General features: G+C 63.0%; 1 protein-coding gene and 1 long non-coding RNA gene across 4 annotated transcripts in view; one reads left to right on the forward strand and one right to left on the reverse strand.

Annotated features, from left to right (window-relative positions):
- Nucleotides 1–5,475: 5,475 nt before the first annotated feature.
- Nucleotides 5,476–17,985, forward strand: part of SLC6A7 (solute carrier family 6 member 7) — a 19,121-nt gene continuing 6,611 nt past the window's right edge. The window contains exons 1-10 of the mRNA XM_047779047.1: nt 5,476–5,735; nt 10,547–10,727; nt 12,265–12,396; nt 12,504–12,738; nt 14,293–14,431; nt 15,755–15,889; nt 16,671–16,774; nt 16,896–17,020; nt 17,616–17,728; nt 17,931–17,985. The exon at nt 17,931–17,985 is cut by the window's right edge and continues 77 nt beyond it. Coding sequence (XP_047635003.1) covers nt 5,703–5,735; nt 10,547–10,727; nt 12,265–12,396; nt 12,504–12,738; nt 14,293–14,431; nt 15,755–15,889; nt 16,671–16,774; nt 16,896–17,020; nt 17,616–17,728; nt 17,931–17,985 — 1,252 coding nt within the window. The 5' untranslated portion in view covers nt 5,476–5,702. The remainder of the gene's footprint in view (nt 5,736–10,546; nt 10,728–12,264; nt 12,397–12,503; nt 12,739–14,292; nt 14,432–15,754; nt 15,890–16,670; nt 16,775–16,895; nt 17,021–17,615; nt 17,729–17,930) is intronic.
- LOC125126533 (uncharacterized) overlaps nt 6,733–17,985 on the reverse strand; it is an 18,285-nt gene continuing 7,032 nt past the window's right edge. For 2 of the 3 annotated variants that reach the window (XR_007134661.1, XR_007134663.1), the window contains exon 4: nt 6,733–9,056. This is a non-coding gene — a long non-coding RNA (uncharacterized LOC125126533). Of the gene's footprint in view, nt 9,057–14,221; nt 16,745–17,985 lie in introns of those variants that run through there. The other variant, XR_007134662.1, reaches the window with a different exon arrangement.

Raw genomic sequence — 17,985 nt, forward strand, 5'->3', positions numbered from 1 at the left:
GGGCCAGGGGGGCAGAGTCCATCCTGCCACGATTCCAACCGCCCCACCTGGCTGGCTCTCCCTCAGGGCCCAGACCCCAGGGCGTCCCCAGAGGACTTGCCCGACCAGCAGACCTCACGGCTGCCCAAGGGTTGCAGCGGGAGTGGCGTCTCTTAGCTGCAGCTCCAAGAATAAACATTGTTTTCTTCTTTTTAAAAATGTATTTAAACATCATTAGACACGCAGGAAAAGTGTTCCAGAAGTGTAAGCAGTCGCCCTCTCGGCCCCTGGAGGCCTGGCACAGGGTCACCTTTAAAATGTCAGGCTGGGACGAGGGGCAAAGTTTTAGGTCCGTTTTGTAAACAGAGTCGTCAGCTTCCTCCTGTCCGTCTTTGGAAGTTTTCAGACACTCTCACCTCGGGGTTTGCTTCCAAAAGGCGACATGGGTTAGGTCCCCACATGCCAGGCCTGGCTGGGCCCTGGGATGCACAGTCCTTGCCCCCAGCAGTTGCCAGTCCGAGCTACGTTCTAGATGTCAGGGGAGCAGAGCACCCAGGGAGACCAGAGCAAGCTCCCAGCTCATCCTTGAGGTCTGGAAGGCTTCCTGGAGGAGGTGATGCTTGAACGGAGGCTTAAAGGACTCGCGGGTGCTGTGGGGCCAAGAAAGAGGAATGATAGAAAAGCTTACGAGGGACTCAGGGGTAAGAACCTGACCAGCGTCCATGAGGACGCGGGTTTGATCCCCGGCCTTGCTCAGTGGGTTGAGGATCCGGCATTGCCGCAAGCTGCAGCGTAGGTCACAGACGCGGCTCGGATCCTGCGTTGCTCTGGCTGTGGTGCAGGCCGGCAGCTGAAGCTCTAAGTCAACCCCTGGCCTGGGAACTTCCAAATGCCGTGGGTGCGGCTCTAAAAAGGAAAAAAACAAAAAAGATTATAGCAGTATGATCTTCAGTGCAATTTTTTTAAATTTCGAAGAAAAACTGCTCCCTTCCCGAAGTGGGCCGGGGTCAGCTCCCTGGGGCCTTGCTCCCTAGGGGGCTCTGGTGCCAGCTGCCTGCCCTCTGTTTACTGTTCTGGGAGGTGGCCCAGCCATAAAAAGTGTGTGCAGCCCGCCTGCCCGCCCTTTGCTCCCAGGGCACAGGACCCCGGTGTGCGGGGTGGATCCGGTGGCCACACCGGCCCCGAGAAGCAGAGGCGCCTCTCTCTCTCCTCCTGCTGGTGGCCTGGGAGATGGCGTGGCTCCACCAAGGAGCGTGGCCACCTGAGGCGTGGCCACCACGGGGAAGGACCAGGGTTCCTGGGGCAGAGGCAGGGTTGGTGGCCCGGTGGCTGGCAGCAAGTGGATATAGTTTTCTGACCTTCAGAAACATGGGCTGTGTGACCCCGGGGTAATGGCTTCCCCTCTCTGAGCCTCACTTCCCCGTAGGTAAAGCTGGGGAGCTTGTTTGCCAGGAAGAAACGGCTGAGGTCAAGTAAGTGTGGGAAGTCCTGCCGACTCAACCCTCCTAGAAGAGTCTCAGTGGTGCTTGAACACATCGAAGGCTCTGGCAAATCCCACAGCAAAGAAATCCCGTGAATTTTCTTTAATCCCCCGTTCCCCAATGCTTCACGACCCGGGAGCCCCCTACGAGCAGCTACCAGCACCCTGTTCAGTCCCGGAGTCGGGGGTGCTGTGGGCTGGAGGGCCAGCCTCAGCTGTGACTCAGTGGTGTCACATGGCCTGGACGCAGGCTTGGCGACTTGCAAGCTGTGAGACTTCAGGCAAGCGACTTAGCTTCCCCGAGCCTCATTCTCCCTGTTTGTCAAGTGGAAATAAAATACTGGCACCTACCTCAGAGCTGTGTTTAGCACCGGGCCCAGCGTGCAGTCCGGATCCTCGAGCGTGCTTCAGCCACCTGCTCACGGGGCGGCTGCAGCCTGGCGTGGGATGCTGGCAGGCCTGACCGTCGTCTTCCCTACCCCCGCCACCAGCGCCGAGGACAGATGGAGGCTGGGAAGGTCTGAGGCAGGAGGGGCCTGTCCCCAGCCTCAGGAAGACCACCGCCCAGCAGGAGGTCAGCGGCCAGGCCTGGGAGGCTGGCTGAGCTGCGGCTGCTGCCCCAGGGCGGTCGGGGGAGTGGGCGGGCCGGGTTGGGTCGGCTCTCCCCTGTCAATTGGTGTTGACTCCATGGGAAGGAGTCTTTTCTCTAAGACAACTTCCCAGCGGGGCCTGGGCGGCCTCGGGGTCACGCAGCGCGCCCCGCCAGAGGTGGGGGACGTTCTAATGGCTCCTGCCAGTCCCTGCAGCCACCCCAGGGCTGAGAGGAGTCCCGAGGCTGCTTGTGCTCTGACAGCGCGTCTGTGCTTCCCCCTGCTGAGTGGCAGGCCCCGTGCTGGTGCTGGAGGAAGGGCACCCCGGGGGAAGTGAGGCCCGGCCTGGTGGCGGCGGAAGACCCCGGGGCCTGGCCATGGCCTTCAGCATATCCCTACTGCGTTCCCCTAATGCCACGCTGAGGGCCAGAGTTGTGGAGGGGACGCTGCCGCTTTTGCCAGGAGGCTGGTGTGGGCCGAGCGGAGAGGGCCCAGCTCAAGACCGGGGAGGGACTCGAGGTTGGGACTGACTTGTCCTTACGAGGAGGCATCCAGCAAGGGAACCGGCCTGGCTCCGAGGGGACAGGCGGCCCAGCCAGAGGGACGCAGACCCTGGGAGCAGAACGGGGACAGGGTCAGGGCGGCCTGGGAGGGCAGGCCTGTCGCAACACGGCTGCTCCAGAACCGCTTTCTCTGAATCACCAGATGGACTCGCAGTCTGGAGCCGCTCCCTTCCCAGCCACTGGCGGGTGGAGCAAAACACAGGCTCTTCAGCAATACTGTCTGAACGTTTAGCAAATTAAAAATGTTTATTTATATGCATTTAAAAATATCTCCGTACATAATAAAAGGAAGTACATTTTCATCTCACATTTTCTTTAAGTCAGCACCCATCCCCATTTCACTCCTGGTTTAACATAAAACCAGGAGAAATGAAGGGAACAGGCAATGGGGTGGGGAGATAGACTGAGGATTTACTGGGTTTGGGTTTGGGTTCCTGAGCAGTTCTTTTGCCAAGTGGTACCCCGGCTTCCTCCGGGACGGGGGCGAGAGGATGGGGGAATCAGCAATTGCCAAGTGTGTGATCAGAAAACTGGGGACTCGGAGGGACACGGATTCACGTGGACAGCGTCTTCTAAAAACCAGACACAGACCAGTCCAACGAGGGCCGTGCTGATGGCGGAGAGGATGGCAGAGCCTGGGTAGGATCAGACTCCTGGATCCCAGGCTTCACCCCGCCTCCATTTCACAGAGTGACTTTGCAAGTTCTGCCTCCTCTGGCCTCAGTTTCCCCATCTGAGAGGCACGGCAGAGACCCATTTGCAGTCTCAGCCCCAGTGCCTGCTGCTGAGTTCAGCGGGCACCCCGTGACATGACATGTTTGTTCGAGAAAGGCTGAAGTCCCAGCGCTGTCCCCGCCCCTCCCCAGGCCAGGCCTCAGGGCTCCTGAGCCCTGCTCCCCGCTGCCCTGGCTCTCCAGGCCTCCGCAGCATCTGCTAAACCCTCCCAGCCAATGGGAGTGAGTGGCTCAGCAAAGCTGCCTTGGGCCCTGGAAGAGGGGTGGGGACAGCCACTGGCAGGGAGGGGTGGGTCCTGCCTGGTTAGGCCTCTCCCCAGGCCCCGCCCATGGCCCTGTGGCTTGATCTCCAAGCCGGAGAGCCCACACCATGTCGGGCACACAACTTCACTCTGCCAGACAATGTCCTCGGGTCCAATGGGAATCACAGACCTGTCTTTCCAGGCAGTTGCAGAGAACTAAACTTTCGGAGTTCCCATCGTGGCGCGGTGGTTAACGAATCCGACTAGGAACCCTGAGGTTGCGGGTTCGGTCCCTGCCCTTGCTCCGTGGGTTAATGATCCGGCGTTGCCGTGAGCTGTCGTGTAGGTTGCAGACGAGGCTCGGATCCCTAGACTGGGAACCTCCATATGCTGCGGGAGCGGACCAAGAAATAGCTAAAAAGACAAAAAAAAATAAAATAAACTTTCGATGCTGGATGTGAGCTCATGCGATGCACAAGGAAGGGCGCAGTGGATGCCTCTTCCCTCCACGTTCAAGGCCAAGGGGCTCCTCCCTCTTGGATCTGAAAGCCCCTGCCTGGCCCAGGAGGCCAGGCTTAAGGGAAGGAGCAGCTAGGTGGGGCCTGGGGAGCGGGGAGCGGGGGGCGGGGGGGGGGGGGGCCTGGGACCTGGCCAGGCCCTTTAGCCAAGCCTAGGCTCCGACTGAAACCCTTCCTGCCTCCTGCTGCAGGGATGGGAGAGGCAGCTGACACCTAACCTCACTCTCCCCAAAGGCTTCCCAGTGTCGGCTGCTGGTCCGGCGACCCCGTGAGTGTCTGAACTGGGACCCTTTTGAGAGGGAAAGGAGCAGGACTGGTGATGGATACGCCAGGTCTGCTCGCATGTTCCACAAACCAACGCATACGATCACTCTGGCTAATAGTTCCCAGCCTAGCGTGGGCTCAGTGGAGCCTCTCAACACTGCATGGGCTCAGCCGGGCCCACACTGGCCGGTGGCCCGTTTGCCGGATGCGAAATCACACCAAGGCCGTTGTGCTGGTAGAAAGGAGCCCGGGTGCTCGTGCGCTGTCACGTCCTGTCCCGCTAGCTCGGCGGCATCTGCCCTGTCCCTTCCCCTCACCCAGACTTCTGGGCTTTGCTTTCATCCCAAGGAAAAGAGGCTTGGTCTGCACCCCTCATAGCCTGGGATGCGCATCAGGCCGGCCTCCATCACTGGTGTCCCTCCTAGCTCTGTGACCTTGGGCCAAAAACTTACCCTCTCTGTGCGTTAGTTTCATCACATCTTCTCTGGGTCCCTGTGTTGAGGAACTAAGACCTAGCCCAGGCTCTGGCACACGCTGGGCGCTCCTTAAACACTGGTTGGTTGGATGATTGAATAAATGCCTGGAGAGTGGCTGTTCATTTGGTGGCAGGAGTGGACCACCCACAGTGACCCATGGACCCATTAACTGAGTCCCTAGCACATGCCAGGCCCTGTGCTGAATCTTTTCTCTGCACAATCTTCCTGGATTCCTCCCGTCCTTGAAAGGGCGGTTAAGATACGTGCCCCCATTTTCCAGATACAGAAGCCGCAGCACAGAGGGGTTCGGAAATGAAATGTGGGCGGAGTCACACAGCAAAGAGGGGCCACCCGGGTGCCGGAACCCAAGGCAGGGCTGTGAGGGCCCACGTGCATGGCCGGCTCCCTCACTGCCCAGCTGGGGAAAGGGAGGCCCACAGGGGGCAGGTGACTTGCCCAAGGTCACGCAGGAGACGGTGGCGGAGGCCTCTAGATCTCTGAGGGTTTCCGGCGCGGACCCCCCCCCCCCTCCCCACGCGCTCCGGCCCCTCCAATCGGCAGCTCTGCGTGCGGGGGCGTCCCCCCCCCCCGCCCTCTCAGTCCGTCAGCCGGTCTGTCTGGGCGTCTAGGCGGGCGCAGCCGTGCACCCCCACCCAGCCTGGGGCGCTGCGCAGGGAGAGGCAGGGCGTTCGCAGCGCCCGGCCCGCGCCCCACTCCCGCCGCCGACGGAAGGCGGCAGCGCCTGCGCCCGCGGCCCCCCAGCCGGTGCGCGGGAGTCGCCGGCAGCCGCATCCCCGCTCTCTCTCTGCGCTCAGGAAAAGCCCAGCCGGGAGGCGCCTGCAGCCCGCCCTCCAAGATGAAGAAGCTCCAGGGAGCTCACCTCCGCAAGGTGGGGCACGAGGGCGGGGGCCCCGAGGGCGGGGTGCGGCGGCTGCCCGCCTTCCAGCCCCCTTAGAGGATTGGAGGGCTCCCCTAGTCTGCCCGGCTCGGGCTCGGGCTTGGGGCTTGGGGGACCGCAGCTGGCAGGGAGGGGCGGGGTCTCGGCCACGCGGGTCGTGGGGGCCTTCCACGTGGGGGCGGGACGCAGGGTGATGGGGACCCAGGTTCTCTGGGCAGGTTCTGCGAACAGGTGTCCGGCGCCGCAGGAGATGCCAGGTAGGGGCGCTGGGGCCAGGCACCTGCCCCTTCCCGCTCCCCGCGGCCACTTTGAGAGCCAAGACAGCCTTGCGGGGGCCTGCTGCGGGTGTGGGCTTGGACCAGGTCCTCATCCGTGCCCGCGGCACTGGACGCGACCTCTGCCAGCCAGCAGAGTGCCCTGGTTTCCTGACCGCGCTTCCCCACCCCCCACCCCCAACACCTGCTTCGCCCCGCCCTTTCTTTCTCCTGGCTTGGCTTCCCGGCTAAGGCCCCCAGGCAGCGGCGGGGCACAAAGAGGGCAAAGGCAAGAAGGGAGGAAATGGGAGATCCCAGGGGCAGGGGTAGAGCTGGTAGGACAGGAGGCCGAGTCTGTGTTCCCGAAGCGCGCGGGGGCGGGGGGCAGACCTCGGCCCCTCCACATGTCTGGCCTGTGGGACTGGACCTCTCAGGAAGTTGCCTGTGCCGGGAGAGGGAGATTCTTGGGAGAAGTCTTCCAGCCTTTGCCTTAAAAGTCTAAACCAAGGAGTCAGAACGCCTGGGTGCTGTTTCTGCAGATGCCATGTACCCTGTGAGTGGGCAAGTCCATTCTCTAACCCAGACCATGGCCTGCCCATCCTCAGGGCGGCAGCCTCATTGTCGGGGGGGGGGGGGGGGGGGGGGTGCCCTGAACAAACAGCGGCTGGTGGTGTTGGCCGTCCCTCCCCCCAGAGGCCCCCGCCCCCTCCAGCCCCAACCCACACTCACTCAAGCTCTGCCCTTGGGCAGCTGAGATAAGTGGGTCCTTTTTATTCGCTGACATGAGTGACCTGCAGTCATGTGTGGGTCTTTTGGGTCTTCTTGAGTCTGGCCCCTGTTCTCTTCCGCTTTACTTTCTCCTCTGTCCTGTCCCTTCCCACAAGAGCCCCCGCCCCTCAGGGGCACAGGCCTCTCATTATGCAAATGGCCATGGGCTGCCTCTTGTCATTGTCCAACCATCCTGGGGCCTAGGTCTCATTATCCCCAATTTATAGACAGAGAAACTGAGGCCCAGAGGGGTACGGCTTACTGCTTTCCTGAAGGTGGGCTGAGCCACCGAGGACCAACAGGGCAGGGATGGGGCCCCCTGGCCTCAGGGTCCCCTCCCTTGGGCTGTAGGAGAGGGGGCAGGAGGTGAGAAAGACCCGGGTACGGCAAAGGAGCAGCATTGTTCAGAGACGAGCATGGGACTGGGCATCGGGGTCTGAGCCCCGGTTTGGCTCTGCCCTGTTTGACCTTGGGCTGTCCCCTTCCCTCTCTGAAAGTCACCTTTGTCACCTGCACAATGATCAAATCAGACTCGATTCCAATTGTCTCTCTCATCCTGAAGAAGGTACGAGAGCTTGGGCTTGGGCATCCTACCTCTCCCAGCCGTGTTGCTGCTGGGACCCGCACCTGCTGCGCCCTGAAAGGGGGTGCGTTCCCGTGACTCTGGGTGTGGCGTAGGGATTGGGGTGTCGAGCCTCACCCTCGGGCACAAGTGCGAAGCACCTCATTAAGCTTCCAAGCCTGCCCCGGTGACTTGGCAGCTTTCCTGTGTCTCTCCATTCATTTCATCCTCTCCGTGCCAGCCTCCTGGGATTTACTCAGGAGGTGGGGGGCGGGGTTGGGGGCTCCAGGTGGGCTTTGGATTGGCTCAGCTTTGGAGGACCCCTGCCTTGTCCCCAGAGCAGGAGGAGGCTTCTCTCTGATTGGGGGAGGAGGGGAACGGAAGAGCTGGCAGCATCCTGCTCTTGGAACTCTTGTCGCCATGGAAACAGAGAGCCAGGACCGCTCTGTGCACAGAAAAAGGGCAGCAGCTTCTCGGAGGGATCAGAGGAACCTCATTATTGGGCCCCCCTGCCAGCTGGCCTGAACCGGCTGGGGGGGTGGTGTCAGAGGGTGAGAGGCCTGCCTCCCCACCCAATACCGGGGGCCAGTGTCAACGGGCTGCTCCCACCTCCCTCTCAGAGTTCCCCTGGGAGGCAGTGGCTCCAGAGGGCTGAAGTTCACCCAGCTAGAGAGGGAGCCTTGGCAAAGGGGCACCCGAGGGAAGGGGTGGGTTTCGACGGGTCTGGGAGCTGCCGCCCTCACCCCAGCCCGTCTGGGATCACAGCAGAAGCACCGCCAGCCACGTGCTTGTTTCAACCCTGGGAGCCCACTTACTGGAAAAGCAGCTCTTTCACGCTCTTGGTCACTGTCACCGCCGCTCGTGATCATGCCAGGCTGCCCCGTCACCACCACCTCGGGCAGGATCCCCACCATGGTTGTCGTTGTCACCAAGAGTCAACCCCATGCTGTTACATTTCTGCCCCCGAGCGCACTGGCCCAACCCTGTCAGCACAGCCCGAAGACACTGCCCGTCCCGTGACACGTGACACTTCACGCTCGGACAGAAACGTCCCAGAGAAGTTTGCTCTCTGTCCCCACCTGATTCGTGTGTAGTTACCTACTTGGGCTGGTGCCAGCAAGGGCAACCTCAGAGGTTAAAACACGTGCGTGGTGGCTCCGTGTTGCGTCTCTGTGCTCAGCCCTGATCCAGTTCTCGGCCGCTGCGGTGAAGGCGTCTGGGGGAAGCTTGCCTCACGGAACACCAGAGCCTGGAGACTCTTAGCTCAAGATCATCCGGACCTGCGTGTCCACCCACTGTGCCCATCCCGGCGCGCCAGCTCCCGGAAAACCTCTTTGTAAACAGAACTAGAGACGACTGTTCTCGTCCCTGTTGGGAGAGTCACAGTGCATGGTGGTTCATTAAAGGATCTGAGAAGTCCTGCAGCAAAGAAACCTGTTTTAGCTGGTGATAACCCAGCTTTTCCCAAACTTTTTTGATTCAAGGCTCCTTTGTTCCACCAAACACCTACGAACATTGCAAGGGGTGTGTTTTTGCAAACCCGTGCTCTAGGCAGTCCTTCAGTGTCCAGTTGGGGCAAGCAAGGCTCCGAAGAGTCTTTCCTAAAACCGCGCAGTGAATTGGAACAGGCCTGGGGTGCACCTCACCGTCTCCTGACTCGCTGTCCCTCAGAATCGCTGCTTCCCCACGCCGTCCCTCGGCAGGAAGCAGGCCTGTTCCTTCTTCTCTCTGAAAAGCATGAACGTTATTTGGTAAAGAGCCCTCCGCCGTGCGACGTGGCTTTCAGGGGCCAGCAGGAAAGGCACAGCCACCCCCTCTGCTGCCCTATTCCTGGAGTCACTCCCGGAACAGTTGTCTGAATTTCCCACAGTCACCCCGGTGGCTTTGGACTCCCTTCTGGGCCCTGAGGCCCGACAGCTCGTGGACGCCTAACTTGCATCTCCAAGCAGCTGGACGGGCTCCCAGCTCTGGCCCCAGCCTGAAGGGAGATCACCCAGGGGCCGTCCCCCCCGCCTTAAGTCATGAGAGGGGGCCTTGGGGACCACGGGCTCCATCCCCCCCACGCATCGCTCCTCCAGGGACCGGAAGACCACGACTCTCTGGGACAGCAATCCGGGCGTTGGTGGCCTCTTTCGTGTTGTGAACTCAAACGCGCCGTCCTCAGGAGGCCTCCTTGCGCCAAATGACCTGAAGCTAAGCCCGGGGCCCACGCACCCTCCACGTCCCCTTCTTTCTGTGCTAAGAGCCCAGCTTCTTCCTCTCGTCCTGTAACCGCCATTCCTAAGCCCCCTCTGGTCTGGCCACCCGCGCTGTGCACCTGCTTCAAACTGCCTGTGTCTCTTAAAAGATGGTCCCCAGAAAGGAGTGGTGGAACTGCAGCCCTGGTGGTCGAAGCCCTGGGCTTTGGGATCAGGACGCTCCGGGCGGGAAACTGCCTTCTCCCAGTGATCAGTCTTATGGGAAAAAAAAAAAAAAAAAAGCTACGGGTGCGTCGGGATAGCGCTTTGAGCCTCAGTCTCCCCGAGGGGAGCGCGAGCGCTTAGGCACCCTTTGGGAGTGGATCCGGCAGTGGGAGGGAGGCGCGTGGGGCGGTGGGCGCAGAGGGGGCGCTTGGTGCACTGGAAGGGCCCTCGAGACCGTCATCGATACCAGCAGCCATCCCTGGGGTTCCGTCGTGGCTCAGCGGGTGAAGAACCCAACGGGTGTCCATGAGGATGTGAGTTTGAACCCTGGCCTCCCATGGTGGGTTAAGGATCCGGCGTTGCCATGAGCTGTGGTGTGGGTCGCAGACGCGGCTCGGATCCCGCGTGGCTGTGGCTGTGGCTGTGGTGTTGGCCGGCAGCTGTTGCTCCAATGTGACCCCCAGCCTGGGAACTTCCCTATGCCACCAGGGTGGCCCTAAAAAAGCAAAACAAAAAAAAAGCAAAATAGGACCATCCCTTGATTTGACCTCTGCGGCAGCCCGACCGAGATCAAGGCGCTTTCTTAGCGCCCGGGCCGCCCGCTGTCTCCTGAGTCCGCCGTCACCTGAGATCTTGACAAGCTCCTGCCTCTTCACCTGTCAGCCCAGGTGACAGCAGGTGACTCTCTGAAGCATCACAGCTGTTTGCATTTAGCCCTGTTTGACGCCATACGCTTGTTTTGTCTTTGGGGGGTGGGGGCCCCAGCTCCGGCCTGGCCTCCTCTTCCCCTCACCCCTTGGTCTCTCGTCCCGGCAGCCCATCACCCCAGACCTGCTGACCCCCAGTGACCAGGGCGACGTCGACCTGGACGTGGACTTCGCCGCAGACCGGGGCAACTGGACGGGCAAGCTGGACTTCCTGCTGTCCTGCATCGGCTACTGCGTGGGCCTGGGCAATGTCTGGCGTTTCCCGTACCGGGCCTACACCAACGGAGGAGGTGGGCGCCTGCTGCCCTGCTCTGGGCCGTCTGGGCCCGTGGGCCAAGGCGGGGGCGGGCTGAGCTTTCGTGTGGCCCTGGCCGCCGCCTCCTATGTGCCCCTGGCTGCATTAGTTGAAAGTGGTGACATGGGGCTCGAAGGAGGGCACTCGGCCTGCCTCGTCCCTTCCCGTGGCCCAGGCCCTTGTCCCCTGGTCCTCAACATGCATCCTCTCCAGGAGCTGTGGCACCTCCTGGGCCCTGCGACCGGCAGAGGGGCTGCCTCTGCTCCGTGCTGAGGGGCCGTACGTTCTTGTCGGTGGTCCCCGCGCTCTCGGTAGTCCCACCGCCCCCCCTCACCTCTTCCAGAAGCTCCCCCGAGCCGTCATTCCCGCTCTGGAATCTTCCATGTAACTTCCTCCCTCGGCTCCTTCCACTCAGGCTGCACACAGCCTCTCCTCCCCCTCGAGTTCCCTCCCCCGCCCCCTCCTCCGTCACGTGCCGGCCGTTCCAGGTGCCTTAACACTTAGCACCTGCCCGGCCCTTGCCCGGTGCTCTCTCCACCTCTGTCCCATTCGGCCTGATGACAAGTGCCTGGCTGGGTCTTGCTGAGGCAGAGGGGCGTGGAGAGGCCAGGTTCCCGGCCCCAGGTCCCGGGTGGTGACCCAGCCCGCCAGCCCTGTGCTCGCTTCTCCAGAGCCAGCCAGACTCGCGTCTCCAGCCCTGCGCTCGCCCTGCTCCTGGGTCTCCTCCCGTCTCTCCCCAACTCCTGCCAGAAATGCAGATTTTGGCAGGGACACGACATCCAAGTAAAACAGGATGAAGCCAGGAGAGAATGAGATGAACTGGGATGAGCAGGAAGCCACGGCTGCCGCACTTCTCTGCCCTCCTCTCCCTGGTTCCCGATGCTTTTTCTCTCTCGGGGCCGGATCTCGTCCCCCCGGGGGCCCCGCTCCCTCCTTGCAGGCGGGTCCAGGGAGGCCGCGGACGATTGCGGACTGACCTCCTCCCCAGAGCTGCTCTCTCTGAAGGAGCCTGTCGAGCATCGTGGGGCAGGTGTCTCACCAGCCTGGCTTGGGACGTGTGCCCAGGAGGAGGTGGGCAGGGGCTGGCTGGTGGGACCGGCAGCCCCTCCAGAGCCCGACACGGGTGGGCAGTGCCGTAAGGGGGCTGGCGGCCGATAAGAGAAGACAAGGGGACGGGATGCTGGGCCCGCGAGACGGCAGGCGGCAGCCACAGCTTCCGGAGGGCGCCGGGGGAGGGGCAGGTAACCTGGAGCCCGGCTCCCAAGGGCGTCCGTTCCCCCCCCGAGGGTTTGCCCTCTCTTGGGCAGGCATTCTCTTCTTCCTCCGTTCATTCGTCCACTCGGTCGCGGTGTCTGTGCTGAGCCCGGCCCTGGTCTGGGCCCTGGGGCCGTGGACGTGAGGGAGCCCCCCCCCTCCCCTGGCCTGACCCCTTGGCCCTCGGTGGCCTCCTGGCCTGACAGGATGGTCCTGCGGGGCCCGGGCCAAGGCCACCCGAGCCGGGCTGCCGGGGCCTGACCCCCTCCTCCTGGCAGGCGCCTTCCTCGTGCCCTACTTCTTCATGCTGGCCGTCTGCGGGATCCCCCTCTTCTTCCTCGAGCTCTCCCTGGGCCAGTTCTCCAGCCTGGGGCCGCTGGCCGTCTGGAAGATCAGCCCCCTCTTCAAAGGTGAGGATGCGGCCTTGGGGGGGGGGCGCCCGCCCTGCTCTCCGGCCGAGAGGGAGGGGACCCCGGAGCGGGGCCGCTCCCGGCCTGAGGGCAGCCCCTCTGCGCAGGCGCCGGCGCGGCCATGCTGCTCATCGTGGGGCTGGTGGCCGTCTACTACAACATGATCATCGCCTACGTGCTCTTCTACCTCCTGGCCTCCCTCGCCAGCAGCCTGCCCTGGGAGCACTGCGGCAACTGGTGGAACACGGCCCTCTGCCGGGAGCACCGCGGCTCCAAGGATGGCAACGGGGCCCTGGCCCTCAACCTCAGCATCACCGTGAGCCCCAGCGAGGAGTACTGGAGGTCGGGCCCCCGCGGCCACGCAGCCGTCGGGGAGGGTCCGAGGGCAGGGATGGTGCCGGGGCCCCCAGGCAAGGTCGAGCTCAGCGCTAGGGGCGGGGGACTCCCCCGAGCAGCTGTGTGACCTGGGCCAGTGCATCTGGCTGCGGAGCTTTATCTTGGGCGAGGGCGGGACATTTGAACAGCAGGAGCATCAGAGGAAAGAAGGCCTGTGGACTGTGCCGCCCGGCCCGGGGAACATGCGGTGCTCAACAAGTGCTACCTGACGGCGCTGATGCTAAGGGCAGCAGCAGGCGTCGCCGTGGGGCGCCTCGTCTCCTCCTCTGTCCCGGGGGGACTGAGTCCCCCTCTCGTAGGAGGTCGTCCGTCAGTCGTTCTCCCCATCAGCGTTTATTGAGCACCGACAGTACTGGCGGGGGGCGCACTTCGTAGAGGCCACGGTCCTAGAGAGTGGGGAGCACTCGGGTCCGTCTGGCGGGAGGGAGAAGCCTGGCAGAGGAAGGCACGGCCATGCCAGGTACCGAGGTATGGCGGTAAGCTCCTGGCCACGGTGCCAGGCACACCGCGACCCGGTGAACGGCGGGCGTCAGAAGGACCTTGCCGCCCACCGGCCCACCCCAGAGCCCCACTTGACTGCTGAGAAAACAAGGCCCAGCGGCGGCTCAGGGCTGTCTGGCAGAGGCAGGACCGCAGCATTCCCGAGTAGCCTTGTCCCCAGGTAGGGACCATTCTCTAGCCAGAGGACACAGATGAGGTCCCCCAACCCTTCACCTGTGAAAGGCTGCTCTTAGGGATGTTCCCCCCAAAACCAGCCCCGGGGCTGGACACGTTTTGCTCTCCCACCCACACTCCTGACACACAGTTCATCCGTTTGTCCATCCAAAGTGCCTGCACCTGCTGAGGGGTACGTCTGACCCGGGGAGGGACGGGCGCAGGCCTGCGATGAAAAGCCAAAGAACATGACACGGTCACTGGCAGCTGCCAGGGGCCTCCATGGCAATGCCACTGGCCCACTGCATCAGTTGGGGAGCAGGCAGGAAGCAGATGGCCCTCTCGCAAGGCCTCCCTGTAGGGGGCTAGTGGAGGAACTTCACGTGGAAGGGGACCAGCCAGAGGCGTGGCAGCACCCCCCACACCCCCCACCCCACCCCGAGCCAGGGAGGAGTGGAGCGCCCAGAGTTCCTGGCACCAGGACTTGAGGCATCGGAGGGAGGGCTGCCCACAGAGCTGTGCTGCAGAAGAGGCAGCCACAGCCGGACCCCATATGGAGCGTGTGCACACGTGAGCACACACGTGTGGTGTATAAGCGTGTGTACATGCAAACACCGCAACCCGCGGTCCCATCTCCTGCCGTGGCCTCCCACTCGCCAGTCCCCCATGGAGCCCGGAGAGGAAGGCTGCCTGGGGGTGGGTGTGTAGGGGTCCACCTCCTGGGTGCAGAGCTGGTCAGAGAAGGACGGAGAGAACGCAGACCGAGACGGGCATGTAGCCTGGCAGGCTGGCCACAGCTTTACTCCACGTCTGTGACCAGAGGACACTCATACCTTGTCTCCACAGCCGCTACGTCCTCCACATCCAAGGCAGCCGGGGCATCGGCAGCCCGGGGCAGATCCGCTGGAACCTCTGCCTCTGCCTGCTGCTCGCCTGGGTCATCGTGTTTCTCTGTATCCTCAAGGGCGTGAAGTCCTCGGGAAAGGTGAAGCAGGGGCCTGAGAGGCCGGCAAGGGCGAGGGCTTCCTGGAGGAGGCGGGGCATGGACTGAGCCTGAGAGGATGAATGGACTTCAGCTGGGAGGCGGGGAGGCAGGCACTGCCTGGAGGAAGGCGTGGCAGTGAGGCTGGATGGTGGCTAGGCTGGTTCTCAAGACTAGAAGTGTGCCAAGGGCAGGGGGCCTGTTGTTGGAGTTTGTTGTGCCCTTACCCAGCGCTTGACCCTTGGAAGAAGCGCAGCACGTGCTTGTTGAATGCCTGGAGGATGGGTATGAATCAGGGCCCTTCGAAATGCAAGGACTAGAACCCAGGTGTCACACTGAACTGGGAGGTCCAGAGCGTCTGCTTCAGGCACGGCTGGATCTAGGGCTTCAGTTGGAGTTACCAGAATGTCATTCTCTTGGTTCTCAGCAGTGCTTTCCTCTAGATTGGCATGCTTCTCGGGCTTCATGCTTCATGAGGTTGCCCCTAGCAGGGCTAGGCTTGTATCTCACCGACTTAATGAAGGGTTCCCCTTGCCCCGAGTTTCAGAAATCCTAGAACGGAGTCTCAGTGGGTAGACTGGGTCTTGGTCCCACCCCCGAACCAGTCACTGTGGACAGGAGTTCTTGGCTGGGCCTGGGTCACGTGCCTGCCTCTGGAGCTGGGGATGGAGTCAGCCCCAGGTGGCACAGGCTGGCTGTTATCTGAAGAAGGCCAGCTAGGTGCTGGGGGGTCAAAGCCACAGATAGTGACTTCAGCTTGTGAGAGGCAGGAAGGCCATAAGCCTCAGAAGGACCTGGAAGCCTTCTGAGTGGTTTCCTCGATTATTTATAAGTTAGACGTGGTCCCTCTGCGAAGCACCGAGATGCTGCCCACGAGGAAGAGGGCCAGTGGCACAAAGACTAGAAAGCTAGCGGCGAGTCCAGTCAGAAAGCCAGGAGGGGGTCATCGCAGCGCCAGCCAAGGCAGCGGGGAGCTTGAGACTTGGTGTCTGTGGGAGGGCGAGGCTGGGGGTTGGGGGACAGGCGGGGGGGGGGCGGAGGGGAGCGTGGGCATGTCCCATGTCTGATGACCAGGCAGGCTGGGTTTGCGGGTGACCTGGACCAGGGCGCAGTGGAGCTGGAGAGGGTGCGGGGCGGGGGCGGCCTTGGGAAGTGGGACAGCGCCTTGCTGACGGGATGCTGTGGGGCGGCGGCGGGGGGGGGGGGGGGCTTCACGGAGGGTGGCTGTCCCCAGCTCGGGCTCCCCGGAGGCGGGGCAAGGGCAGTTGGTCAGCGGGGTTTGTGGGAGGAGCGGGGGACAAGCGGCCCCTCCGCCCTGTGTCTCAGGTGGTGTATTTCACGGCCACGTTCCCCTACCTCATCCTGCTCATGCTGCTGGTCCGCGGAGTCACGCTCCCGGGGGCCTGGAAGGGCATCCAGTTCTATCTCACGCCCCAGTTCCACCACCTGTTGGCCTCCAAGGTGAGGCCTGGAGGCCGGGTGTGGGGGAGGGCGGGGTGGGGGGAAGGCAGCCCTACGCGCAGAGCCCCCGCCCCAGCGACCACGCGTGGCCCTGAGGGTCTTTTCCCGGAGTGTGATTCACCATCCCATGAGCTGGAGGTGATTCTCCCAAAAAATTCCCAGCTGGAGAAACCGAGCCCCAAAGAGTTAGGGACAAGCTTCAGGTCAGCCGGCTGGGCACTGGCAGGGTCAGGGCTCCCGCCCAGATCTGTCTGACTCCAGCCCCCAAGGGGCCATTAGTAATAATAACGGAAACAGTGGGAGGGGCAGCTGTCCCCCTTGTTTGCTCATGGGTGACTCCCTGACCCCGCTGCTCAGCACTTAGCATGTGTGCTCGTGAGCAGTCCTTACCGCCACCCATGGGCGGGGCTGCTGTTCCTGTGCCCTGGTACAGAGGAGGGCCCAGAGGCCCAGAGAGGTCGCGTGGCTTTGCCTGAGCTCCACAGCCAGCAAGTGGTGGAGCGGGGACTCCAACCCAGGTCCCTCCGACTCCAGGGAGGGAGTAAAGGGGTTAACAGGGGGCTCGCTGTCGGCGGGCATCTACGGACGATTCCCTCAGAACCGGACCAAGCTTAGGGAGCGCCGTCTAGATCCAGATGGGGGCTCTGAGGCCCAGGCGGGGAGGGGACTTGCCCGGGCCCCACAGTGTAAGTGCCGGGCTCCGCGGCGCAGCATCCCGGCACCTGCCGCCTGGGCCTCTGGACGCGCAGCCAGATGTGCCGGCTGCCCCTGCCCCCGACAGGTGTGGGTAGAAGCCGCTCTTCAGATCTTCTACTCCCTGGGCGTGGGCTTCGGGGGGCTCCTCACCTTTGCCTCCTACAACACATTCCACCAGAACATCTACAGGTCAGTCTGCCTCCCGGCCCCCACCCCCGGCGGGGGGCGGGGCGAGCGGGGCGGGGCCTCGGGGATGGGGGCGGGACCCGCTCACGCCGGCCTGCGGCTGCGCCTGGACCTCTCCCGCCAGGGACACCTTCATCGTCACTCTGGGCAACGCCGTCACCAGCATCCTGGCCGGTTTTGCCATCTTCTCCGTGCTGGGCTACATGTCTCAGGAGCTGGGGGTGCCCGTGGACCAAGTGGCCAAAGCAGGTATGTGGCTGCCCGGCGCTGGTGGCGGGGGCGGCGCGGCTGGGCTGGACCAGCGAGGCGGTGAGGGGTAGGGGGTGTGGGTGTGGTGCACACACAGACGCACCTGTCTTAGCTGCTGTCTGGGTGTCCACGTGCAAAAGGCTGGGTGTGCGCATGAGTGTGTGTCAGCATGGGCCTGGAGGGAGGTGGCTTTCTGTGAGGTCACGTCTTAGGAACGTGCGCGTCCCGATGAGTCACATCCTGAGTAGAGACGCCCGTGCAAGGGCCCCAAGGATGTGGACCGGAGGATGTGTGTGCCTGGAACTGTTTGTGCAAATGATTGTGTGCAGGAGCGTCTTCAGACGAGGTCCCGCCTGGGGTCTCGTGCTCCCTCGTGTGCTTGTGGTGGATCCATTGGTCCCATCAGCCTGTGGTTCTGCAGCGCCCATGAGGTGCTGGCCTGTGTCCTGGGACTTAAGAAAGTGTCGGAAGCGAGCAGTGCGTGTACGCCTCTGGGTTTGGCCGAACGGGTGTGCCCTGGGGCGTGTAAGTGACTGCGTGTGCGGGGGGGGGGGCCCTCGCACCCCCGGAGGCTGACCCGGTGCCCTGGGCCCAGGCCCCGGCCTGGCCTTCGTCGTCTACCCACAGGCCATGACCATGCTGCCCCTCTCGCCCTTCTGGTCCTTTCTCTTCTTCTTCATGCTGCTCACGCTCGGCCTGGACAGCCAGGTGAGCTGGTGCTTGCCAGGGGGTGTCTCGTGCGCGTGTCTGAGCCCCTGCGTGCACGTGACACTGGTGTCCGCGTGTGTCTCTGTGTGAGATGCGTGGCTGCGTATCGTGCGCGTCTCCGTGGGATTCGCCCGTGCGGTGTGTGTCATCAGCGTGTGTGTCCGTGTGCGGCTGGGGCAGAGCTCTGACGCCCGCTCCCCAGTTTGCCTTCCTGGAGACCATCGTGACGGCGGTGACGGATGAGTTCCCGTACTACC

Source organism: Phacochoerus africanus, chromosome 4, assembly GCF_016906955.1.
Source record: "Phacochoerus africanus isolate WHEZ1 chromosome 4, ROS_Pafr_v1, whole genome shotgun sequence".
In the NCBI taxonomy this organism is placed as follows: Eukaryota; Metazoa; Chordata; class Mammalia; order Artiodactyla; family Suidae; genus Phacochoerus; species Phacochoerus africanus.